This window comes from Thamnophis elegans, chromosome 10 (genome assembly GCF_009769535.1).
Source record: "Thamnophis elegans isolate rThaEle1 chromosome 10, rThaEle1.pri, whole genome shotgun sequence".
Classification (NCBI taxonomy): domain Eukaryota; kingdom Metazoa; phylum Chordata; class Lepidosauria; order Squamata; family Colubridae; genus Thamnophis; species Thamnophis elegans.
In genome coordinates this window covers 68,826,802-68,852,579 of record NC_045550.1, presented here as the reverse complement: position 1 = coordinate 68,852,579, position 25,778 = coordinate 68,826,802, and the positions used below count along the sequence as shown (strand labels likewise).

At 47.0% G+C, this 25,778-nt stretch overlaps 1 protein-coding gene across 2 annotated transcripts in view; it reads right to left on the bottom strand.

The window, feature by feature from the left end:
- The window catches only part of RUBCN (rubicon autophagy regulator), a 66,460-nt gene that overhangs the window by 8,128 nt on the left and 32,554 nt on the right, over positions 1 to 25,778 (bottom strand). For both annotated transcript variants that reach the window (XM_032225417.1, XM_032225418.1), the window contains exons 9-16: positions 20,115 to 20,230; positions 17,992 to 18,193; positions 17,045 to 17,146; positions 14,921 to 14,995; positions 14,048 to 14,108; positions 11,839 to 11,974; positions 3,546 to 3,691; positions 1,949 to 2,013 (exon numbers count right to left, since the gene is read on the bottom strand). In XM_032225417.1, coding sequence (XP_032081308.1) covers positions 1,949 to 2,013; positions 3,546 to 3,691; positions 11,839 to 11,974; positions 14,048 to 14,108; positions 14,921 to 14,995; positions 17,045 to 17,146; positions 17,992 to 18,193; positions 20,115 to 20,230 — 903 coding nt within the window. The remainder of the gene's footprint in view (positions 1 to 1,948; positions 2,014 to 3,545; positions 3,692 to 11,838; positions 11,975 to 14,047; positions 14,109 to 14,920; positions 14,996 to 17,044; positions 17,147 to 17,991; positions 18,194 to 20,114; positions 20,231 to 25,778) is intronic.

The window sequence follows — 25,778 nt, the reverse complement described above, 5'->3', positions numbered from 1 at the left end:
CTTCAAAAGAAATCCAGTTTCTTTATTAGGCGCTTCATGCTGGCACGTTCCCAAGTGAAGCCAGCTCTGATCCCATGTAATTTACGGCCCAATTATGACCTGTTTTCCTCCTCCCCCCAGGGTGTGTCATCAATCACATTCACCAATGGAGTAATTTCGGGGTTGTAGAGATCACTCCCCACCATCGAGGGCAGGCCAGGGATGCTTTGCGAGTTGACACTCTGGCACTAAGGGATCTGCCCGCCTAGGTGCGACTCCATTTTTACATGTAGTCCTCAATTTACGACCGTTCATTCACTGTCTGAAGTTACCACAGCTTTGAAAAGCTCTAATTTGGAAACAGTTTTGAAGAGCCATCTGTGAATTCACAGCACATAGGTACCTTGTTCAGGTAGGGCTAGTGGCTTTTCACCTGCACGGATTGCTATACAGGTAGTCCTCAACGTATGACCACACTTGAGCCCAGAATCTGTGTTGCTAAGTTGGTTAAGTGAGTTTTGCCCCATGTTATGACTATTCTCGCCACATTTGTTAAGTGAATCGCTGCAGGTCTTAAATTAGTAACCAGGTTGTTAAATGAATCTGGCTTCCCCGTTGACTCTGCTTGTTAGAAGGTGGCAAAAAAGGGATCACATGATCCCGGGACACTGCAACCGTCGTAAATATGTCAGCTACCAAGCTTCTGAATTTCGATCATGTGACCACAGGGATGCTGCAATAGTCATAAGTGGCGGGACGATGAATGGCCCCTCCCAGAGGAAATAAAAGAGGGGCAAAAGGGGAGTGGAGTTTGCAGGAGACCATTAGTTCGCTTCATTGGTTCGTGACTGTCCGAGGCTCCTTGCCAAGTTCTGCAGAGATCAGCCTGGCAGCTCTCCAAGCCAGATAAGGTCTGTGACTGTAAATCCTCCCTTGAAAGACTTTGCTGGATGTGGATGAGCAGAATTTACAATAAATTAACAAAAGGGTTTTTTGTCGGGACGAGGAGTCTGCTTCAGGCTCTCGGGAAACCTCGGTCAGAACAAGGGGTGTCACACTCAAGGCCTGCGGGGTGGATCCCTCCCATAGGGGGCTTAGATCCAGCCTGCAAAGACCAGTCCGCAAGACCTCTGCTAGCAAAAACAGACCATAGGGGGCCGCCGGGGGTGTGGGTGTGCACCGCCCATTTTCGGCATGGACGGCCTCCTGCAGCACCCTGCTGGCCAAAATGAGCCGTGCAGGGGTCGCCCCGCAGCCCATTTTGATCAGCAGGGTGCTACAGGAGGCCACCCAAACCGTCTCCCCCCCTCGCCAGCCTGCAGAGGGCAACTATGAAGGAAATGATCTTAAGTTATTCTTTTATAAAACGTTAAAAGGTTACTTTTGTATTCTTTTGCAATGTTAAACATATAAGCCATTATATTCTTGCCTACAATGTGCAATAGGTTACCACAAATTGTGTCCAGTAAACAGGCACAAGATAACCTTTGTTATTCCAAGCCTACGTACAAGTTAGATAGGAAGCCATCTGCTCAGACGAAAGGTACCAGAAAGAGATAGGGGCCCCTCAAGAAATGGTCAAGTTGACCCTTTAGGGCAGCGGTGTCCAGGTGTGGACACCCCTGCTTTAAGGTATGGGATGACAAAATAAATGACGTAAATAAATGAGCAGGAGGAGGAGAGTTTCTTAGGAGTAGAATGTATAAAAAGTATTGTTTGGATACTACTCTTTGCTCGATCCCTTTGGGAGGAAACTTGACCGCCTTTCCAAACACTCTTTAATTTTCTGTAAATAAACCTGTTTTGAATTTTGAACCAGACCCGTCTCTGTGTTGTGAGGATTTAATAATTGGGTTTTTAATCTCCCAACCACAATGCCGATCGGGGCCTCCCAGAAATCCAACTGGACACCCCTGCTCTAGGCCAACATTGGGGCTTCAGAACTCATCCAAGTCAAGGAAGGACTCACCAAAATCGGTCCGGATCCCACAGCCAGCACAGCGGTAGTTCTGCTTGGCCACTGCTGCCTTCCTCCTGGAGAAACAGACACGCAGGACGTTAAAAGAGGCGAAAGCTCAAGTTCCCAACTCACTTCTCAGCCTGGAAGAGGTGAGGCACGGGGGGAGACCTCAGCAATCGACGTGGTTAGCGGGATGGGTCAAGGTTTGAGGCATCAGCTGAGAGAGGAAGTAGCTGCGAGCAAAGGAAATCCCTTGAGTGCTGTTGACACTTAGATAACTCTTAGTAGGTGCCGACCGTTAGTTGAGAAGATTCCTGTGAGTAGGCTTTTAGCAATAAATCAATTGAATTAAAACTTCCCTTGTGGACCTCGTCTTTCACACCTGATGAGATGAGAGGGGGAGGGAGAATCAGAGAAAGGAGATGTGTAGGAAAAGGACTGGCAAAAACCTGAGGGCGGAGTCAAGAGAGGAATCTGCCTAGAATCTCTAAATAGCCACAAGCAGACTCAGTCCAACTTCCCAGAGGAAGGAGTCAAGAGAGGAATCAGCCTAGAATCCCTACGTAGCCACAAGCAGACCTAGTCCAACTTCCTTGAGGGTGGAGTCAAGAGAGGAATTGGCCTAGAATCTCTAAATAGCCACAAGCAGACTCAGTCCAACTTCCCAGAGGAAGGAGTCAAGAGAGGAATCGGCCTAGAATCGCTACGTAGCCACAAGCAGACCAAGTTCAACATCCCTTGAATTTTATGGCCCCTTATCTAACACCAAGGAGGAGCCGACCGTCAGTTGGGAAGATGCCTGCATGCAGGCCGTTCAGCAATAAATCACTGTAATTGGACCTTCACAAGGGACCTGGCCTTTCACACCTGACACCTTTCAGGTAGGTTGTAACTTTGAGCTATCACTAAGTGAACTGATCCTAAGTCATTTCTTGTGGCCACGTAGGGATTCTAGGCTGATCCCTCTCTTGACCTCTCTACTTATAGTCTACATAAAGAGGAAACTTTAAGACCCACTATTTTAACCATGAGGGAAAGCGGTGGCTCAGTGGCTAAGATGCTGAGCTTGTTGATCAGGAAGGTCCGCAATTCAGCGGTTCGAATCCCGAGTACCGCGTAATGGAGTGAGCTCCTGTTACTTGTCCCAGCTTCTGCCAACCTAGCAGTTCGAAAACGTGTAAAAAAATGCAAGTAGAAAAATAGGAACCAGTTTTGGTGGGAAGGGGTGTTCTATGTTCCTTCGGCGTTTAGTCATGCCGACCACATGACCATTGAGAACGTCTTCGGATACCGCTGGCTCTTCGGCCTTGAAACAGAGATGAGCACCGCCCCCTAGAGTTGGGATCGACTAGCACATATGTGTGCTAGTTTTATCTTATTTTAGCTATTCCAGGTTTCATTAGAAATACCTGGAGAACTGGGTGGACACGGGAATAAAACAACTTCTTAAATTGGTTCAATTCTTCATTTCCCAGAAATTTCTTCCCAATTTCTTTTGCTTTAAGCAGAACTTCATCAGGACACCAATGAGCTTCTTGGGGTGACACACAAACACACACACACACAACGACACAAAACATCACAAACGGCAAGCGGCCCTCCTTACGTTGGTGCTGGATGGATATTGAAGATGATCTGCGGGCGTGGGGGGGCCCACTCCAAGTTCCCCCGCACCCGGATGCGGAGCTTGTAAATATCGGCGTGTTCCCCGTCGTCCGGAGATATGGGTACCGAATCGGGAATCGGCAGCAGCTGTAAAAAAGGAAGGAAATTCAATGTACACAACGAACACCAGCACTGTTTCGTTTGGTGGTGGTCTTCTTTTAATGAAAAGGAAGGGTAGGGGGGGTGACATGAGAGCAGTGTTCCACTATTTTGACGGCCCCCCCAAAGAAGCGGGAAGTCAACCCAATCCAAGCACCAGAAGGCAGGAGAAGGAACAACGGAAGGAAACGAATCAAGGAGAGAAGCAACTTAAGAATTTAGGACAAATTTCCTGACAGTGAGAACAATTAATTCAGGAGTGTCAAACTCAAGGCCAGTGGCTTGGATTCAGCTGGCGGGGTGCTTAGATTTGACCCATGGAGGTACTCCAGAAACAGCAAAGGACTGGAGCTTGGGAGAGCCATGCGCGGAGAGCCATGCGCGGAGCCACCAGGGCTCCGTTTTCAGCCACAATGGCCTCCGGCAGCCCTCTGCCAGCGAAAACGGAGTTCGGAAGGAGGTTCGTGTCTACAGGGCTGAGAGATCTGTTTCCGCTGGCAGAGGGCTAGCAAAACAACCTAAAAAAACAAAACAAAAGGAGAAATGTTTTCCCTTTAGCATTTGAGCATGCAGGAAGGGACAGGAAAGGAGAAAGGGAAAGAGACAAAGAAAAAGGAGAGATGGGAAGAGAGCAAGGAAGGAAAAAGGAGGAAAGAGGGGAAGGAAGACGAAAGGAGAATGAAGAGGGAAGAAAAAGGAAAAGGAAGGAAGGGAAAGAGGAAAGAAAGAAAAAGAAGGAAAGATGAAAAGAGAGCAAGGAAGGAAAAAGAAGGAAAGAAGGGAAGGAACAAGAAAGAATGAAGAGAGGAAGAGGGAGGGAAGGAAGGAAGGTTATAATGAGAGCGAGTGATGGGAATGTGTAAGTAGACAACTTAATATTATTAATTTTGAATGTAATCTAAATAATGTAAGGAATTCGAAATGTTAATGATTGGGGAAGGGCAATTTGCGAGATATTTTTTAGAACAAACACATAGGATAAACAACTTGAAAAACTGTAAAAATGTAGAAATACAGGGTGTATAGTGATGTTAACTATGTGTAAAAATTGTGTAAGAAATGATAAAGAACTATGTAAAGAGAACAATATGGTTGAAGTGAGAATGGCAAAGATATTGTGATAAATGATTAATTTGTTAAGATGAATTAGAATACAATAGCAGAGTTGGAAGGGACCTTGGAGGTCTTCTAGTCCAACCCCCTGCCTAGGCAGGAAACCCTATACCATTCCAGACAAATGGTTATCCAATGTCTTCTTAAAAACTTCCAGTGTTGTGACATTCACAACTTCTGGAGGCAAGTTGTTCCACTGATGAATTGTTCTCACTGTCAGGAAATTCCTCCTCAGTTCTAAGTTGCTTCTCTCCTGGATTAGTTTCCACCCATTGCTTCTTGTCCTGCCCTTAGATACTTTGGAGAATAGCTTGACTCCCTCTTCTTTGTGGCAACCCCTGAGATATTAAAAGTAATTAGTTGAAGAACCAAAAAAGGTGTTTAGTAATGATATGTAAGACTAAATGAATTGATGGGAAAAGACAAAGGATTATATAAAAGAGATGAATATTGATAAAAGTGGGAAGATTAGAATATATTGAAACTATGATTATAAACGTGATGTATAAGATGTGACTCGCTCAACATTCTGTCCATAAAGTATGTATGTTGGAAAAAAAGAAAAAAATTGCAATAAAACTTGTTTAAAGTAATAATAATGAGAGCGAGGGAGGGTCTGTGGGAAATCCTCCCTTTGAACTAGGGCATGACAGGTGCCCCCCATGAGTGACATTGAGTTGGCTATGCCCATGTACTACCCTATGTGGTGGTCGTGCCAAAAAGCAAAATAATATTGGCGGAAAATTCAAAGGTGGCTGATAGAGATAACGGAAGAGGAAATAGAATTCAAACAAGAACTATTTCTTTGGGGGGAATCATAAACATAACAAGGGAGAAATCTACTTAATAATACATATTATCATGGCAGCAAGAATGGTCTTTGCCCAAAACTGGAAAAACAGGGAAATTCCACAAGAAGAGGAAATGATTAGGAAAATTCTGACTTGTGCTGAAATGGATACATTGATGTTGGAATTGAAGAATAAAGACGAATCGGAATATTTATAAGATCTGGGATAAATTTTATCGAGGATTGGAACAAAAAAGGAAAGACACACCCCCCCCCCAAATAAGCAACGACTAAAATTTATAGAATGGAGATTAAAATTATCTATGAAACCAGTGAAGATGTGGTTGGAAATACGACATTTTTATATTTGTAAATACTGAACAGGCCAATTTTAAATAAGCATGGTGGTCATAATGTATAACTTTATATCTTAGTATGTATGGCAAAGACTTTGCCAGGATGGTTACACCGTGTCCAATGTTTTAATTTGTGTTCAATAAAAAAACTTTTTTTTAAAAAAAGAGTTGGCTATGTCCAATTTGGCCATGCCCACTCCACCACCACCACCACCACCACCACCCCTCAAAGTCAAACACAACCCTGATGTGGCCCTCAATGAAATTGAGTTTGACACTCCTGAATTAATCTGTGGAACGGCTCCCCGCCCCGCCAGAAGTTGCAGGCGCTCCATCACTGGAAGTTTTTAAGAAGGGACTGGACAGCCATGTGTCCAGAATGGCAAAGGGTCGGGATGGCGAACATATGGCACGCATGCCACAGGTGGCACGCGGAGCCATTTGTCAGGGCACGCAAGGCGTTGCCCTGTCAGCTGGCCAGCGCGCGCATGAGTTCAGCCTTTTTTAAAGCCATGTTTCGCCTTCCCAAGGCTCCAGAGGCTTTATAGGAGCCTGGGGAGGGCACAAACAGCCTCCCCTGCCCCCCAACGGAGGCCCTCCGGAGGCTTCAGGAGCTTCCTTGAAGCCTTTAGAGCGCAAAAAACCACCCCTACGGGCAAACCGGAAGTTCAGGAACAGACTTCCGGTTTGCTCGTAGGGTCGTTTTTTTCGTCCTCCGGAGTCTTCAGGGAAGGTGAAGTTCTATTTTGGATTCTCCAGGGGGGGTGTTGACAGGAGCATCGTGGGTGGGGGGGGGTGAAGCAGAAACGCAGAAACTACCGGTTGCAGCTACAACTTATTTGCAAAGCCGACGCAGGAGTGAATCGGGAAGAGGTTGAGTTAAAAGAGGAGAGGAAAGCCGAAGGGATCCTGGCCACGTGCTGAGGCCACCTAAGATTCCACACCAGCGTTGTTGTTAGTCGTTTTCAAGAGTGTGAAATCTCCCCCCCCCCCATTCCCTTTTTAATCACACACAGCAAAATCTTTGGCTCAGCTTTCACGCTTTCAAGGAGTGTAAACAGGGCTGTTTCTTATTTAAAATCCTTTTTTTCTGATTTTTTTTTTTATGACTGCAGCATTGCTAGAAATTGTTGGGCAACTTCTTTTTTTTTCCATTCAAGGTTTTAAATTTTTTAATACAAATTATACGTATTATAGGAACGAAGATCTTTTCTTTTACATCCTCTCAATTACATCGTCCTTTTTACATCAAAGTTTTCGCTTTCAGCCAAATTATTCCCTTCTAGTGGTGGGTTTCAAAAAAAATTGGAACCTACTCTGTGGGTGTGGCCTCCTTTGTGGGAGTGGCTTGACGGCCATGTGACCTGGTGGGAGTGGCTTGACGGCCATGTGTTTTTTTTTCTCTCTCTCTCTTTCTTTCCTTCCTTTTGTCTCTCTGTCCCTTTTTTCTTTTTTTCTTTCATCTCTCTCTCACTCTTTTTCTTTCTTTTTTCTCTTCTTCCTTTTTTTCTCTTTCTCTCTCTCTCTGTGTCTGTGTGTGTGTGTGTGTGTGTGTGTCTGTCAGTGGTGGGTTTCAAAACCTCTTCTGTAGGTGTGGCCTGCTTTCCGGGTCCACTGGTGGAACCTCTTCTAACCGGTGCGGTAGATTTGATGAACCGGTTCTACCGAATAGGTGCGAACTGGTAGGAACCCACCTCTGATTCTCTTCCATTATTTTCCAACTTTATAGTTTGTTCTTTTTAATACATAAACAATATCTTCCATTTTCCCCTTCAAAGTTACACCAGATTTTCCTTTTTTTAATCTTCTCCATTGGTATATTTTGCTATAAACAGCATAACCTCCTCTAATTCAATTTAAGCAGAGAGAGCATTTCTTTCAATTTTTTTCTACCATTAACAATATACTATCATTTCTTTATTTCTTAGTTACGTAACAATAACAATCTTACTACTATTCTCCTTAGCCTACTAATATAACTCCTTTCCCCCTTTCTTCCTCTTTTAACCATTTCCTCTTGGGCTCCCTAAAATAATTGTAATTTAATAATAAATAATGGTAATTTAATAAATTTATATGCCGCCCAATCCCGTAGGACTCCGGGCGGCTTACAAATACAAGAATAAAATAAAAACTAAAATATAGGGAAAAGAGAAAAACAGATTTAAAAACAACACACAATGCACTCAAACCTAGATGGGGCTGGATCTCATTTATGGGGTCAGCAGCCCCAGGCCTGCCGGAACAGCCAGGTTTTGGTGGCTTTTCGGAAGGCCGGGAGAGTGGGAAGGGTCCGGATCTCTGCGGGTAGATCGTTCCACAGGGCCAGAGCAGCTACAGAGAAGGCCCTCCCCCGGGGGGTGGCCAGCCGGCATTGCCCAGTCGACGGTACCCGGAGGAGGCCCAGCCTACAAGATCTTATCGGCCGTTGGGAGGTATGTGGCAGGAGGCGGTCTCGCAGATAGCCAGGTCCTAGGCCATGTAGGGCTTTAAAGGTGATAACCAGCACCTTGAAGCGCGTCCGGAGACCGGGCAATTAAAATCCAAGTTTTAATTCTTTTCTTCCTATTTTCGTGGTTACTGTATGTTTTCTTCAGCGTATGGGCTTTTATTATTCTACCGCTGGACAACTTCTATGGCCTGGAACTTAATTCATTTAGTGACCGTTCAAAACGGTGCTGAAAAAAGGGACTTAGGACCGTTTCCCGCTCTTACGACGGTTGTGGCATCTCCACGGTTGCGTCATTTGCATTCGGATGCTTGGCAACGGGCTCGTGTTTATGACGGCTGCAGCGTCCCTGGGGTCAGGGGGGTCCCCTTTTGCGCCCTTCCAACCGGCCAAGTCAACAGGGAAGCCAGATTCACTTAACGACCATGTGACGTATTTAACAACTGCAGGGATTCACACAACAACGGTGGCCAGTGACTTGTAAAACAGGGCAACGCTCACTTGGCAAGTTTCTCACTTAGCAGCACAAGTTCTGGGCTTCGTTGTGGTCATAAGTGGAGGACTACCTATAAATCTTGCCACATTGAAACATAACATCACTTGATTACTAAATCCACTCATTTTATGGATCTGCACCAAACAGCGAATTAAGTGGCCTGGATTTCTGTAGCTCAGGGTTCAATTGTGTGGCCCTTGGTGCTCTCTGAGCTTGTTTTCCCACAGATTTTTTATTACCCAACTAGGGAACATCATCAGTGCTAGAAGGGAGTGGGGTGTGCAGAGGAGGAGGAGGACTGTGGGGTCCTTGAAACTCTCTGAGCTTGCTTGTTTTCTTGCAGACGTTTCATTACCTAACTAGATAACACCATCAGGGCAATGAAGTGTGGGGTTTGCTCCCTGTCGGTATCCAAATACCGTATTTTTCGTACTATAAGATGCACTGGAGTATAAGACGCACCATGATTTTGAACAGGTAAATAAAAAATAAAAAAAACCTTTTCCACTCTGCAGGCCTCCCAAATCCTCTGCACACCTCATTTATTGCAAAAAGAAAAGGGGGGGGGGACACATGCAGAGCTTTGGGAGGCTTGTAGAATGCTCCTGGGGGCTGGAGGGAGACAAAAATGACCCATTTTTTGCTCATTTTTGCCCTCCCTGGTCCCCAGGAGCACTTTGCAGGCCTCCCAAACCTTCTGCACGTCCATTTTTGCAAAGGGAGCAGGGTTTCGGTAAGCCAAAAATGCTGTATTTGGTGTATAAAATTCACCCAGATTTTCACCCTCTTTTGGGGGGGGGGAGGTGCGTCTTATACTCCAAAAAATACGGTATCTTGCCCTGTCAGTATTGGCGGGAATGCTCTTGGCGAGTCCTTAATTAGGCTGCAGATTAATGTGTGATTGTTTGCCTTGAGTTAGTATTTCTTATAGCAATAGCAGTTAGACTTATATACCGCTTCATAGGGCTTTCAGCCCTCTCTAAGCGGTTTACAGAGTCAGCATATTGCCCCCACAGTCTGGGTCCTCATTTCACCCACCTCGGAAGGATGGAAGGCTGAGTCAACCTTGAGCCGGTGAGATTAGAACCGCTGAACTTCAGATAACAGTCAGCTGAAGTGGCCTGCAGTACTGCACCCTAACCACTGTGCCACCTCGGCTCTTCTGCACCCTAATCACTGCGTCACCTCGGCACCTTAACTGGGGTGCTATTAGTTCTTGTTGATCAGGTATTAATCTCTGCTTCCCTGGGTGTAGATTGCTGGCAAGGAGGTGCGTTTTTGATCGTCCTCTTTGGAACGGCGTGTAAACATTGCTTATCTCTATGGGCCTGTGGATGGTTGATTTCTCCGAGCGCCAGATTTCTGGGAATTCTCTGGCGTTTTTGGGACTTGCCTTGTCTATTGTCTAATTTGTATCGCTGTAGGTAAGTCCATTCGACTTTGCTCCTCTGGCTGACCCATCCCACTGCAACACGTTTTCAAATTGTTACCTGAATTCTTACGCGAGAAATGCTGGCCCAAGGATGCAATCTTTACCGCTTATGAAACTCACGAGTGAGCCGATTCAACGGCTGGGTCCCTTGCAAACAGCCCTGGTTACATGCCTAATTATTGCCTTCAACTGCAACAGAGCTGGCTTCTACACTCCACATCAAACCACACCAGCCCTCCCAACGCATTTTTTGTGTGTGTGTCGTAAAGCCGTTAAGAGCGTGCGGATGGTCGGCACCATGCTCCCCTTGGGACCTACCAGCAGTAGCTTTGCGGAAAGGCGTCTTTTCTTATACCACTTGGGGCGCTTAAAAAGCTTTTTAAGAAACTTTATCGGACCCTGAAAACCAACACAAAATATTCTAGAGAAGTTCTCCGAAGATGGGCTCCGGCATGAGTCCGAAAGCTCGGAAGACAAAACCCCTGGTCCCGGTGACCGACCCAAATTGGATCCTGCAACATTATCATCATCGTTTAACGACCCTTGCGGGGTGGAATCTGGGAAGCTGAATAGAACTAGCAGATTGTTTACTGGCCCGATGCCCTTCCTGTTGCCAGGACGGAGTTATATTCAGTAGATATATTCTCAGTGTGTCCAGAGAGAGAAATATCTGCCTCCATCTAGGATCAAACTAACAGCCTCCTGATTTGTGGGACGAGAGTGCCACCTCTAGGCCAGTCTATCAAGTCTACCCTGCAACATTATCCCGGGACACACATATATATATATATATATTTGCCTTCATTCGTGATAAAATATCTCGGGGATTCCCCTCTAAATTTTCGTAAGCTAGCGGGGAAGAGAAGCTGTGATGGGAAGATTGGTAGTGGGACGAAGACAAAGGTTACTCCTGCCCCTATCCCTTCCCAGTTGTGCCTGACTCTAGGGGGCGCTGCTCATCTCCATTCCTTAGCCGAGGGAGCCAACGTTATCCGAAGACCCTTCTGGGGTCATGTGGCCAGCATGACTATGCACCAGTGATGGCGAACCTTTTCGGCACTTGGTGCACACGCCCGCAACCCGGAAGAGGAGTTCCAAAGGGGGGGGGGATGCACACGCATGCGTGCACTGGGAAATGAACTTCTGGGTTTCTGGCACGCGCATTCACACTGCCCCCCTAGTCTTCCAGTTACTGGCACACATGCGCGTGTGACAATCAGTGGGCTGGTGCATACAGTGTGTCCACACCGGAAAACATTCCAGCTTCTGGCATTGCCGCATGTAGGAGGCCAGCTGATCGTTGCGTGCACATGTGTGCCACAAACCCAGGAACAGGTGATGCCGCGACATGGCTCCGCACGCCACTTCGGGCACGCAAGCCATCGGTTCGCCATCACTGGTATACCCCAAAGGCCCACAGAAGGCTGTTACTTTCCCACCAAAGGAGGCAAGCGGAGTTAGTCAGAGTAGCAGCTGACTTTCTGCCCGGAGATGCTTACCTTCTGCGGGGCGTCTTGTTCCGGCACCAGCCACTCCAGTTCGGAGGCCGCGGGCAGCTGCATCCCTTCGAACTGCTTGAGTAAGCCCATGGCCACGGCTTCTGCCGAGTTGGAGTTGAGGAAGCTGTGGTAGCTCCTGGAGGAAGCGGTCAAGAGGACAACCCATGTAAAAACCACTGGACGGGAGCCGCACTTGTCAACCACAGCCACGTTAAGCTGTGCGGACTTCATCTCCCAGCGATAGGGGTGGAGATCAACACTCCGAATTCCCCAAACCAGTCAACCTTGACCATTTAAAGCTGCTGCGTGGACTTCAACCCCCTAGCACATGTGTTGGCAGTGGAATGCTAAGAATGGAAATGTGCACTTGTTTAAAAAAAGTTGTCATGGTTGGAAAAACACTGCCTTGGGCTGCCCCCTGCAGGCAGGATGAGGAACTTACCTTTCTGGAAGAAGCTTTTGAAGGGGTTTGGAATTGGATATTTTCCTTCCTTCCTTCCTTCCTTCCTCCTTCCTTCACCATCCCCTTCCTTCTTTTGTTCCTTTCTTCTTCTCTCCCTCCTTCCCTCTTCCTCCTTCCTTCCTTTCCTGCCTACCTGCCATTCGTGTCCTTCCTTTCCTTCCTATCTGCCATTATCCTTCCTTCCTTCCCTCCCTCATTTCCATCTTCTTCCTTCCCTTCCTCCCATATTCCTATCTCCTTCTTTCCTTTCCAACCTACAATTCCTGTGTCCTTCTTTTCTTCCTTCCCTTTCCTTCCTGCCTACCATTATCCTTCCTTCCCTCATTTCCATCTTTTTCCTTCTTTCCCTTCCTACCTACCATTCCTGTGTCCTCCCTTTCTTCCTTTCCTTCCTATCTGCCATTCCTATGTCCTTCCTTCCTTCCCTTTTTCCTTCCTACCTACCATTATAGCAATAGCAATAGCAGTTAGACTTATATACCTCTTCACAGGGCTTTCAGCCCTCTCTAAGCGGTTTACAGAGTCAGCATATCGCCCCCACAGTTTGGGTCTTCATTTTACCCACCTCGGAAGGATGGAAGGCTGAGTCGACCTTGAGCTGGTGAGATTAGAACCGCTGAGCTGCAGATAAGTCAGCTGAAGTGGCCTGCAGTACTGTACCCTAACCACTGCACCACCTCGGCTCCATCCTTCCTTCTTCCTTTCCTCCCTCATTCCCATCTCCTTTTTTCCTTCCTACCTACCACTCCTGTGTCCTTCCTTTCTTCCTTTCCTTCCTATCTGCCATTCCTATGTCCTTCCTTCCTTCCCTTTTCCTTCCTACCATTATCCTTCCTTCTTCCTTTCCTCCCTCATTTCCATCTCCTTCTTTCCTTCCTACCTACCATTATCCTTCCTTCCTCCCTTCCTCCCTCTCATTCCCATCTCCTACCTACCTACCATTATCCCTTCCTCCCTCCCTTCTTCCCTCTCCATTTCCATCTTCCTCCCTCCGTCTCATTCCCATGTTCTTCCTTCCTGCCTGTCTCCTTCTCATTCCTGTCCTCCCTCCCTCCCTCCCTTCTCATCTCTTCCCTTCCCGTTCTCTTCCCTGCCTTCTCTCCTCCTCTGGAAGGTGCTCCCATCCCTTACCAACACGAAACACCCCCTCCCGTGTCTTGGGGTGCCCTGATGCCCGTGTTTTAAGCTGCTTCTCCCGCGTGGTCCACGCTGAGCTTACCCCATCCCTGAGCATAGAAGCCAATGCTCTTCTCAACCCTGGGGGGCTTCTGGGTTACTCCCTACTCCAAGAGATGGATGAACAACTGGAGGCTTTCCGGTGAGTCTCCCCCTCCTTTTAATTAATTAATTTAATTGCCATTTAATTAAGGTGTCCTGAATATGGCTTCCAGCTTCTGCCTCCAGCTGGATTGGATCACGATTCACAGAACTTCTGAAGGCTGGTATTTAACAACCTTTTCCCCCCTCCCCAATCTCTAAATTATACACCCGCCAAGAATACAGGTAGTCCTCGACTCACCGCCATTCGCATAGTGACAGTTTTAAGTTACTGTTCTGATCAGGGCTTCACAAGATCACGAAGCAGACTCCTTATCCTGACCAAACCCCCTTTTTATGAAGCTCATGTGAATTCCTTTGAACGGTCACTAAGTGAATCATTGTAAATCGAGGACTACCTGTGAACTGAACCCAGGTTGGTCTGGGCCGAGGGAGGGAGAACGAAGCATCGGAAGTAGGCATACGTACATGGAACCAGAGGAAAGGAAGGACTTTTTACTCGGGGGCTGGCTCCTCTTGATGTCCGCATCTATGGCGCAACATAATAGAGAGGAAACAAAGGTCAAATTTGAAATGGAATACAGAAAAACAGTTGGAAGGGACCTCGGAGGTCTTCTAGTCTAGCCCTCTACTCAAGCAGGGGATCCTATACAAGGAATGGCTAACCTTATTGCCATTGAGTACCAAAAGTACCATATTTTTTGGAGTATAAGATGCACCGGAGTATAAGACCCACCAAGATTTTGAAGAGGCAAATGTTTTTTAAAAAAAGGTTTTGCACTCTGCAGACCCCCCAAAAATGGCCCATTTGTTTTTTAAAAAGGGCATAAATAGCTTTTAGGAGGCTGGTAGAGTGCTCCTGAGGGGTGGGGCTCCACAAAAAATGAGCAAAAAATGGCCCGATTTTTGTCAAAAAAAGAGGGCATGCATAGCTTTTAGGAGGCTTATAGAGTGCTCCTGGGGGTTGGGGGGGGAATTGAGAAAAAAATGGCCAGTTTTTCTCTAATTTCTGCCCTCCCCAGCCCGCAGGAGCTCTCTGAAAGCCTCTTAAAGCCTATGCATGGTCATTTTGGTGATGGGGGCGGGGTTGCGAGAGGCAAAAAAAAAAAATGCTGTATTCAGTGTATAAGACGCACCCAGATTTTCAGCCTCTTTTTGGGGGAGGAATAGGTGTGTCTTATACTCCGAAAAATACGGTAGTAAAGTATACCTTTTGCTACAATTGGGAGTCGATGGTCTTTCTTGCCTGAAGGACCAAGTCGGGGCAGGTCTGACACTTAATCTATTTGGCCATACGTGATACGGACCCTTACCAAGGGTTCAGGAAGGGAAAATCGTTACCTGAAAACAAGGAGGCCATCGAGACGGACAGGTCACTGTTTGACATGTGAATCAGGTTGGATCCTTCGCTTCCATCTGCAAGACATGGGGATGACAGAAGAGGGTGTCTCAACAGGAGGATGGAAGGACCAATTGGAATACACTTAGTCCTCGGTTTATGCCCATAAACGAGCCAGCCCATTAGTAAGTCACAACGGTGTAAAGTGAGTTTCCACATGACCACCCCCGTTTTTAACCCCCCCCCTTTTTTGCAACGGTTGTAAAGATAACATTGCAGTCGTAAAGCAAACCCACTTTTTGTTAAGGGTCATTTTTGCTGAAAATTGGAAGGGAAAATTGGCAAAAACTCGATGTGAAATGCCACAAGACCATGGGACCCTGCAAACAGCCATAAGTTTAGGCTTTGTTATTAAACTGGGAAAAGATTAAAAGACAACATTATTTAAAAATTCCAGTCTGGTTATCCACTATTGAGGCATTTTCATATCTAATAACATATAAAAAGGAACAAACAGTTAGATATGGTAAAATATTGAATGCACAGGGTGAACTTAAATCTATGCAAGAACTGGACCAGCAACGTATAAAGATGAATTGGTTTTCACATGCGCAAATACATTCTAGATATGATAAAGATCTTAAAATGGAAGGTTTCCATGATAAAATGATTGGGTTAGATAAAATTTTGACAGGCACTGATGAAAAGGTGATTCAAAAACTATACGGATATTTATTAGAGGTTAAATCAGAAAAAGAACAAGAATCTATGATTGGGGGGAAATTTTTGGACATGGGATTGATTTAGAGAACTGGCAGAAATTGTGGTATCAAAATTATAAAATGACAATGTCAACAGCGTATAAAGAAAATTTGTATAAGATGTCTTACAGGTGGCACCTATCCCCGACGAGAATGGCAAGAATGTTCAAGAATAAATCGGAAAAGTGTTGGAAATGTCATCAGATACCGGGTTCATATTACCATATGTGGTGGACTTGCATAGAAGCTAAAAGATATTAGACTAAAATCCATACTTGGTTGGAAAAAAATGATACAAAAACATATTGACTTTAAACCAGAGATCTTTTTGTTGGGAATCATACCGGAAACATACAATGCAGAACTGAAATACTTGATTGTAAATGTGTTAACAGCAGCTAGAATCATATTTGCTAAAAACTGGAAGAAAATGTAACAAAAAGGCAACAGTAAAAATATTGGGTTTCTGTCTGGATGGTCTCTTGTGACGAGCCGAAGGACAGAGAATGGAAGTAGTGATCTTCCTCCCATATTTGGGCATACTGGGGGTTGTAAAATCTAATATATATATATATACATATATATATACATACATATATACATACATATATACATATACACACACACACACACACACACAAACACACACACACATATATGCCTTGTAGATAAACCACAGTTTCAGTTCAGTTCAGTTTTAAAAGAACACTAAAAGTTTAAAAAGTAGAAGACAAGATAAGTTAAAAAGACACAACATGCACTCAACCTTAGTGGGGGCTGGACCTCATTCAAGAGGTCAACAGCCCCAGGTCTGCCGGAAAAGCCAGGTCTTAATAGACTTTCGGAAGGCCGCGAGAGTGGGGAGGGTCCGGATCTCTGGGGGTAGATCGTTCCATAGGGCCGGGGCAGCTACAGAGAAGGCTCTCCACTGAGGCGCCGCCAAACGACATTGTCTAGTTGACGGCACCCAGAGAAGGCCCATCCTGTGAGATCTTATCGGACGCTGGGAAGTATGTGGCAGAAGACGGTCCCGAAGGTATCCAGGTCCTAAGCCATGTAGGGCTTTAAAGGTGATAACCAGCACCTTGAAGCGCGTTCGGAAACCAATCGGGAGCCAGTGCAGCTCGCGGAGGATGGGTGTAATATGGGTGTACCTTGGTACACCCAATATCGCTCGCGCGGCTGCATTCTGGACCAGTTGTAGTCTCTGAACGCTTTTCAGGGGCAGCCCCAGTTTGAAAGACAAAACCTCTGTGTATTGTATTTTGCTCCTGGGGAGTCTCAAAATAGTAGTCACACTGTGTGCGTGCTCTGACACTTGTAAATGAAGAGTATCATATACTCATTCTACGGAGGTCATCCTACCTTGGATCTCGTACTCATCCACCTCTTCCGCAGAGCCCGAGTCGGAGGGGCAGGTTGAGTCTTGGGAGCTAAAGTACGATCCACTGTCGGTCGCTTTCAGACCTGCAAAAGTGAGGAAGCTTAAACGACCTGATCAGTGGTGGGTTCTGGATCCCGGCGTCGCCCACATAAATGCCCGCAGCGCACGCGCATGCATCGTACCTGCCAGCGACGCTTCCGCGAGCCTCCGCGATGCTCCAGCTGCTCGGCGGAGCATCGCGCAGGCGCTGTATGCGCCATGCACGTAAGCGCTGAAGGCTTAAAGGACAGGTAAGGAGCTCGGGCAGGCAGGCGGGGACTCTGGAGCAACGTACTAGAACGGTACCCGGTGCTCCGGGCAGGCTCCGGTACGCCGAGTCTTTGTGCTGATAAACCCCTTTTATTTAATTGACAATGAATTCCTCTCCAGCAAAATCTTTCCTCTCCCACCGCCTTTCCAGGTAGTTCCCAATTCCCGACCTTATCAGGCTTGGAGAGTGGCCAGGCCGAGATCTTTCAGAGGCTGCAATACTTGGCAAGAATGCAGGACTGGACTCATGGCCTCCTGCAAACTCCACTCCCCTTTTGCTCCTCTTTTATTTCCTCTGGGAGGGGCCATTCATCGTCCACCTGTGGCCTTACTCCCAAGTCGACCCCTGTTCTTTAGCTCTTCCCTTCATCTGGCAGCTCACACTGGGAACAGGCTCCAGCTGTTCTTCTGCCCCACTGATGTCTGACTCCGAAGGCAGCTGATAACTGTCGGACGGCCCTGGCCCCCTCTCTGCCTCTGACACAGAGCCCTCATCAGAGCCTTCCCCAGACTCCAGGACTGGCCCATCTTCCTCCCCAACCGCCTCACTGTCCGGATCTGCACCCAGCTCTGCTGGAGGCCCACAAGAGCAACCTTCCAAAGGATAGGAAGCACTCACTGTCAGAGCCCACATCCTGACACGCCGGGTGGAGGTAGCGAGTCCGAATTTGTTGCCGGCGGATACGGATCTTCTGCTTGAGGTCCTGTATCACCTTGTCGCTTTCTTCTTCCTCCTCTTCCATCTGACGATTCATCATATTGCATTTCATCAGCTCGATGGCGGCGATGAGCGACTCGGAGATGCTGAAGTGAGCGTTTTCCTGGGAGGAAGGGAGGGAATAGCAATAGCAATAGCGCTCATACTTATATACCGCTTCACAGTCCTTCACAGCCCTCTCTAAGCTGTTTGCAGCCTCTTGCCACCCCCCCCCCCAACAATCTGGGTCCTCATTTTAACCACCTCGGAAGGACGGAAGGCTGAGTCAACCGTGAGCCCGCCGGGACTGAACTTCCTGGCTGTGGGCAGAATTAGCTTGCAATACTGCATCCTAACCACTGGGCCACCATGGAAGGGAAGTGGGAAGGGAAGGAAAGGACGAAAGGAAACGACGAAAGGGAAGGAAAGAATAGGATGGAAAGGAAAGAGCTTTACAGCCCTCTCTGAGTAGTTTATAGTCAGCCTCTTGCCCCTTCTGGGTCTTCGTTTTACTGGCCACGGAAGGGATGGGAGGCTGAGTCAACCTTGAGCTGGTCAGGATTGAACTTTTGGCAATGGGCAGAGTTAGCCTGCAGTGCTGCATTCGAAGGAAGGAAGGAAGGAAGGAAGGAAGGAAGGAAGGAAGGAAAGGGAGGAAAGAAGGAAGGAAGGAAGGAAGGGAAGGGAGGAAAGAAGGAAGGAAGAAAGGAAGGAAGGGATGAAGAGAAGGGAAGGGAGGAAGGAAGGGAAGGGAGAAAGGAAGGAAGGAAGGAAAGGGAGGAAAGAAGGAAGGAAGGAAGGAAGGGAAGGGAGGAAAGAAGGAAGGAAGGAAGGAAGGGATGAAGAGAAGGGAAGGGAGGAAGGAAGGGAAGGGAGGAAGGAAGGAAGGAAGGAACGAAGGAAGGAAGGAAGGGTAATAGTACTTAAACATATATCACTTCACAGCCCTCTCTAAGAGGTTTAGAGTTAGCATGTTGCCCCCAATAATCTGGGGCCTCATTTTACCGACCTCAGATGGGAAGCTGAGTCAACCTCGTGCTGGCAATCAGCAGAAGCAGCCTGCAGTACTGCACTCTAACATTTGTGTTTTATTTTTATAGTGTTCTTATGTATGATGTACACTGAAGATGCCACTTAAATTTTGTTGTACGAGGTGCAATCCATCATACAGGCAATCCCTGCAGAACCCCGCAATCCACCATGCATACTGGCAGGGGGATTCTGGGACTTGGAAGTCCATCCGTTCTTAAAAGTCATTGAAATGGGAGAACGGCTGCTTAAAATTTCGCAAAGGACTATACGCTTACGCTAAAGCGGGAATTCGGCCCCCTCTGTTAAAACAGCGTCAAAAAAGACGACGGCTGTGCATTGAATGGCCATGCAAACCCAATGCCATTCTGTAGAGGTGTCAAGACTTTTGAGAGATTGAGATTTGTTTTATTTATATGCCGCCCTATTCCCGGCGGGACTCAGGGCGGCGAACAACTCAAAGGGGGAAAGGGAACACAAAAGTACAAGACAAACATTTAAAATAGCCAACAGCCACACAAGTCGAGAGGGGAAGGGAGCTCATCAACCCCAGGCCTGCCGACACAGCCAGGTTTTAACGGCTTTTCGGAAGGCCTGGAGAGAGGTGAAGGTCCGAATCTCTGCGGGGAGTTCGTTCCAAAGGGCCGGAGCCGCCACAGAGAAGGCCCTCCCCCGGGTGGTAGCCAGATGGCATTGGCTGGTAGACGGAACCCGGAGGAGGCCAACCCTGTGCGATCTAACGGGTCTGTGGGAGGTAATTGGCAGCAGGCGGTCTTTCAAGTACCCAGGTCCAATACCATGAAGGGCTTTATAAGTGACCCAAGTATGTATTAAATTATGGCATTTGCACAACGATATCATCCTACGTGGGTCATTACGGTGCCCTCCACCTCGAATTCCTTTGTAAAAAAAAAAAAATCCCGAGAGAGAATAAAAAGTAAGAACAGGGATTTGAGGGTCCTTTTCCCACCGAATTACTTATCGACGTCTATGCCTCGGGATTTATTCATCCCTACCTTCTCCAAGTCTTCACAGCTGCCAAAATCTTGTTCCGACAGGTAGCTGATCAGGGATTGGCCTTCCGTAGGCCTCCGAAACATCCCTTCGGCCGAATGCAGATACTGGCCGGTGTCTGACATGGGAAGGGGAGGGGAGAACAGTAAGTACGTTCCTTTCAAAACAACTGAAGGTGAATGTTATGAGTCCCAGGATAACATGGCTGATAATATCTATCTGTATCTATCTATGTTTGTCTATATTTCTCTCCATCTCTTTACAATACAATAGCAGAGTTGGAAGGGACCTTGGAGGTCTTCTAGTCCAACCCCCTGCCTAGGCAGGAAACCCTATACCGTTTCAGACAAATGGCTATCCAACATCTTCTTAAAGACTTCCAGTGTTGGGGCATTCACAACTTCTGGAGGCAACTTCTGTTCCACTGATTCATTGTTCTCACTGTCAGGAAATTTCTCCGTAGTTCTAAGTTGCTTCTCTCCTTGATTAGTTTCCACCCATTGCTTCTTGTTCTGCCCTCAGGTGCCTTGGAAAATAGTTTGACTCCCTCTTCTTTGGGGCAACCCCTGAGATATTGGAAGACTGCTATCATGTCTCCCCTGGTCCTTCTTTCTATTAAACTAGACATACCCAGTTCCTGCAGCCGTTCTTCGTATGTTTTAGCCTCCAGTCCCCTAATCCTCTTTCTTGCTCTTCTCTGAACTCTTTCTAGAGTCTCCACATCTTTTCTACATCGTGGCGAGTAAAACTGGATGCAAATATTCCAAGTGTGGCCTTACCAAGTCATTATAAAGTGGTATTAACCCTTCACGTGATCTTGATTCTCTCCCTCTGTTGATGCAGCCTAGAACTGTGTTGGCTTTTTTGGCAGCTGCTGCCCACGGCTGGCTCCTATTTAAATGGTTGTCCACTAGGACTCCAAGATCCCTTTCACAGTTACTACTGTTGAGCAAGGTACCACATATATTGTACCTGTGCATTTCGTTTTTCTTGCGTAAATGTAGAACCTGACTCTTTTCACCTTTGAATTTCATTTTATTAGATAGTGCCCAATGTTCAAGTCTGTCAAGATCCTTCTGTATCTTGAGCCTTAAGTCTTCTGGAGTATTGGCTATTCCTGCCAGCTTGGTGTCATCTGCAAATTTGATGAGTTCCCCATTTATCCCCTTGTTCAAATCATCGATGAAGATGTTGAAGAGTCCTAGGCCTAAAACAGAGCCTTGGGGTCCCCCACTGCATACTTCCCTCCATGAAGATGCAGTTCCATTGAGGACGACACGTTGAGTGCGGTTGGTCAGCCAGTTACGAATCCATCTGGTGGTGATGCTGTCCAACCCACATTCTTCTACTTTATCTAGTAGTAGGTTATGGTCTATCTTATCAAATGCCTTACTGAAGTCCAAGTAAACTATATCGACGGCATTCCTCTGGCCCACTAATTTTGTCCCTTTGTCAAAGAATGCAATAAGATTAGTCTGGCATGATCTGTTCTATCTTTTTCTTTCTTCCTTCCTTTCTTTCTTTCTTTCTGTCTGTGTCTGTCTGTCTATCTGTCTGTCTGCCTATCTATCTGGATGGATGGATGGGTAGATGACAGGTAGGTAGGTAGGTAGGTAGGTAGGTAGGTAGGTAGGTAGGAAGAAAGAAAGAAAGAAAGAAAGAAAGAAAGAAAGAAAGAAATAAAGAAAGAAACACAAGAGCAAGCGAGAGAGCGATGGATAGATGGACAGTAGATAGACAGACAAGAGAGAGAGGGAGGAGTGATTGAATAGGGTGGATGGATGGATAGACAGACAGACAGACAGACAGACAAACAAGAGAGAGAGATGGATGGATAGATAGTAGATAGATAGACAGACAAGAGAGAGAGGGAGGGAGAGGTGGCTGAATAGGATGGATGGATGGATAGACAGACAAGAGAGAGAGAGATGGATGGATAGATAGTAGATAGACAGACAAACAAGAGAGAGAGATGGATGGATAGATAGTAGATAGATAGACAGACAAGAGAGAGAGGGAGGGAGAGGTGGCTGAATAGGATGGATGGATGGATAGACAGACAAGAGAGAGAGAGATGGATGGATAGATAGTAGATAGACAGACAAACAAGAGAGAGAGATGGATGGATAGATAGTAGATAGATAGACAGACAAGAGAGAGAGGGAGGGAGAGGTGGCTGAATAGGATGGATGGATGGATAGACAGACAAGAGAGAGAGAGATGGATGGATAGATAGTAGATAGACAGACAAACAAGAGAGAGAGATGGATGGATAGATAGTAGATAGATAGACAGACAAGAGAGAGAGGGAGGGAGAGGTGGCTGAATAGGATGGATGGATGGATAGACAGACAAGAGAGAGAGAGATGGATGGATGGATAGATAGTAGATAGACAGACAAACAAGAGAGAGAGATGGATGGATAGATAGTAGATAGATAGACAGACAAGAGAGAGAGGGAGGGAGAGGTGGCTGAATAGGATGGATGGATGGATAGACAGACAGACAAGAGAGAGAGAGAGAGAGAGAGAGATGATGGAAACGTGAGAGAAGGATGGATGGATGAATAGATGATGGAAGCATAGATGAATGGGTAGATGGGTGGGCAGAGAGAAGGAGAGATGGGGGGAGGGAGAGAGAAAGTTGCCATTTTGAATGGAGGCTAAACAAAAGGTCCTAATTTGAAGGCTGCTTCCACATATCATTTTTCTGGGCTTCCAACCCAGCAGGCCTCAACTCCTGTCTGGTGGGTTCCAGAGTCTGATCTATTCTGGACTCGGGGCAGCAGCTGGTGTGGAGAAGGCCTTCTGTGGGGACCTCCTCTGCCCCCTTTTGAACAGACTCCGAAGACAAAAAGGCCCTCAACGCAAACAGGCTCACCGTATTCGACGTAGACCGATCCGGGGATGCTCCCGTCCTTCTTCTGCATGGGGCAGGAGACGCTGCCCTTGTACTGCGAAAGGTCCCCGTTGGACTCTAGGCACAAGAGGTGGAAGGAAAGAAGCCATTAAGGGCCACCAACCGCACGGGGGGGGGGGGGAGGGCGGGCAGAGGCAGCCAAGAGAACTGAGTGGGAGGGAGGGAGGAAAGGTGGAACAATCCACATCAAACCGGAAGGAGGGAACGCAACAAATGTCGGGGGGAAGAGAGGCTCACAAGACGCAACGGCAGATGCATTACAAGGTATTTGGGGCGGGGGAGAGCACTGGTTCTCAGAAAGGGGAGCGGTACGGTCCCCCAAAATGCAGGGTTTTGTGGACTTTCCTGGTTGCTTTCTGGCGGACGTTTCCTGACCCAAGTAGGTAACGTCATCAGTGCTAGGAGGAGGGAGGGCTGTTTGAGGAGAGGAGGATTATGTGGTCTTTGATGCTCTCTGAACTCGTTTTCTTGCAGACCTTTCCTGACCCAACTAGATAAAATCATCAGTGCTAGAAGGGAGTGGGATGGGGAGGAAGGAGGAAGAAGAGGAGGAGGAGGGAGAGGAAGAGAAGGACTGGGGGTCCTTGGTGCTCTCTGAGCTTGGTTGTTTTCTTGCAGATGTTTCCTGACCCACTAGATAACATCATCAGTGCTACAATGGAGTGAGATTTGCAGAAAAGAGGAGGAGGAGAAGGAGGAGGGGGGGGAAGGAAAAGAAGAAGAAGAGGAGGAGGAGGAGGAGGAAGAGGAGAAGGAAAAGAAGAAGAGGAGGAGGAGAAAAGAAGAAGAAGAAGAAGAAGAAGAGGAGGAGGAAGAGGAGAGGAGGAGGATAGGAGGAAGAAGAGGAGGAGGAGAGGAGGAAGAAAAAGTGGAAGAGGGAGGAGGAGAAGGAAGAGGAGGAGGAGGAGAAGGAAAAGAAGGAGAAGAAAAGAAGAAGAAGAAGAAGAAGAGGAGGAGGAGGAGGAGGAGGATGGGGAGGAGGAAAAGAGAAGGAAGAAGAAGAGGAGGGGAGGAGGAGGAGGAGGACGAGGAAGAAGAGAAGGAAAAGAAGAAGGAGGAAGAAGAGGAGGAGAGGAGGAAGAAGAGGAAGAAGAGGAGAGGAAGAAGAGGAGGAGGAGGAGGAGGAGAAGAAGAGGAGGAAGAAGAAGAAGAGGTGGAGGAGGAGAGGAGGAGGAGGAAACTACATTGGTCCTTGATGCTCTCTGAACTTGTTTTCTTGCAGACCTTTTCTGACCCAACTAGGTAACATCATCAGTGCTAGAAGGGAGAGGGTGTGCAGAATGGAGGAGGGGAATGGGACATGTGATGATGGTATGGTAGTAGCGGCAATAGTGATGGTAGAGGAAGAGGAGGAGGAGGAGGAAGACTGCGGGTTCCTTGGTATTGTTTGAGCTTGCTTTTTTTCCTGGCAGACATTTCATGGCCCAACTAGGTTACATCATCAGTTACAGAAAGAAGTAGGTTTCTCCCCCACCACCCCTCTATTTACATACTAGCAGCTAAAGATTGGATGGTAATGGCCTAAACTAGATCACGGATAAGATAACAAGCCAAGGTTCCACAATACCAGCTGTCATGCCTCTCTAGGAGTCTGACTCTGAGACGGAGAGCGGCTCCCTTGGCTGCGGAGGGAACTGGGGAAGGGCAAGTCAGGCTGGGCAGAGTAGGGGAGAGGGAGAACCTTCTCTCTCTTGCCACAGTGGTTAAGTGAGTCCCTTCAGTTGCAAAGTTAGCAACGTGGTTCTTAAGTAAATCTGGCTTCCCCATTAACTTTGTGTCAGGCCTGCAATATTATTCCTTTTAGAATTTTGGCCTGCCACACTTTCTCTTATTTTCATTATGCTGTTTCATTAGTATAGTTGATGGGAGGGGGGAATAGACAGAGTAGGATTGTGGAATGTGTTGTGTTCATTCTTTTCTAGAAGCTCAAGGTCATCTTTGGTCTCCGCACTTTTACAACCTGACCGTAAGAAGCTGGGTGTGGATGCCAGCGTGGCAGAAGAAATTGGAACCATGTGATTGGATTGTGGGTGTGGGGACAAGATCATGAACTTTTAACTGGGTGGGATTCTGATGTCATTTCCAGAATTGGGATTAACACAGATGTGGCTAAGATGTCTGCTTTATTAAATTGGGACTTTAAGGATCGTTTTGCCTTGGACTCTGATTTAATTCTCCATGATACTTGGAACGCTGACCACTTTGCTTGCGAGAAGGTGGCAAAAACCGATCCCCTGACCCCAGGACTCTGCCACCGTCATAAATACGGGCCAGTTGACAAGCACCTGAGCTTTGACCATGAATGCTTAGGATGCTGCAACGGTCGTAAGTGTGGAAATCGATCCCAAGTCCCTTTTTCTTCAGTGTCCTTGCAACTTTGAATTGGCACTAAATGACCTGCCGTAAGTCGAGGACCATCTATGCATTCCGAGAGAACCGAGGCCGTGTTCTGTGGGAGCAAGGATGTAGAACAGAGGTAGTCCACCTGGTCCCTACCGCCCGCTAGTGGGCGTTCCAGCTTTCATGGTGGGCGGTAGGGGTTTGCTGCAACTCTCCTTTATAAATTTTATAAAGTCAAGTTACTTCCCTACTTTATAATCACCATCACTGTGGAACCGTGGGGCGGTTAGAAAATTTGACTACTAACAGAGATACAAAAGTGGGCGGTAGGTATAAAAAAGGTAGACTACCCCTGATGCAGAATGTTCATGCGGGGAAAGAAAACGGTCTTGTTTCCTAAATTCCCG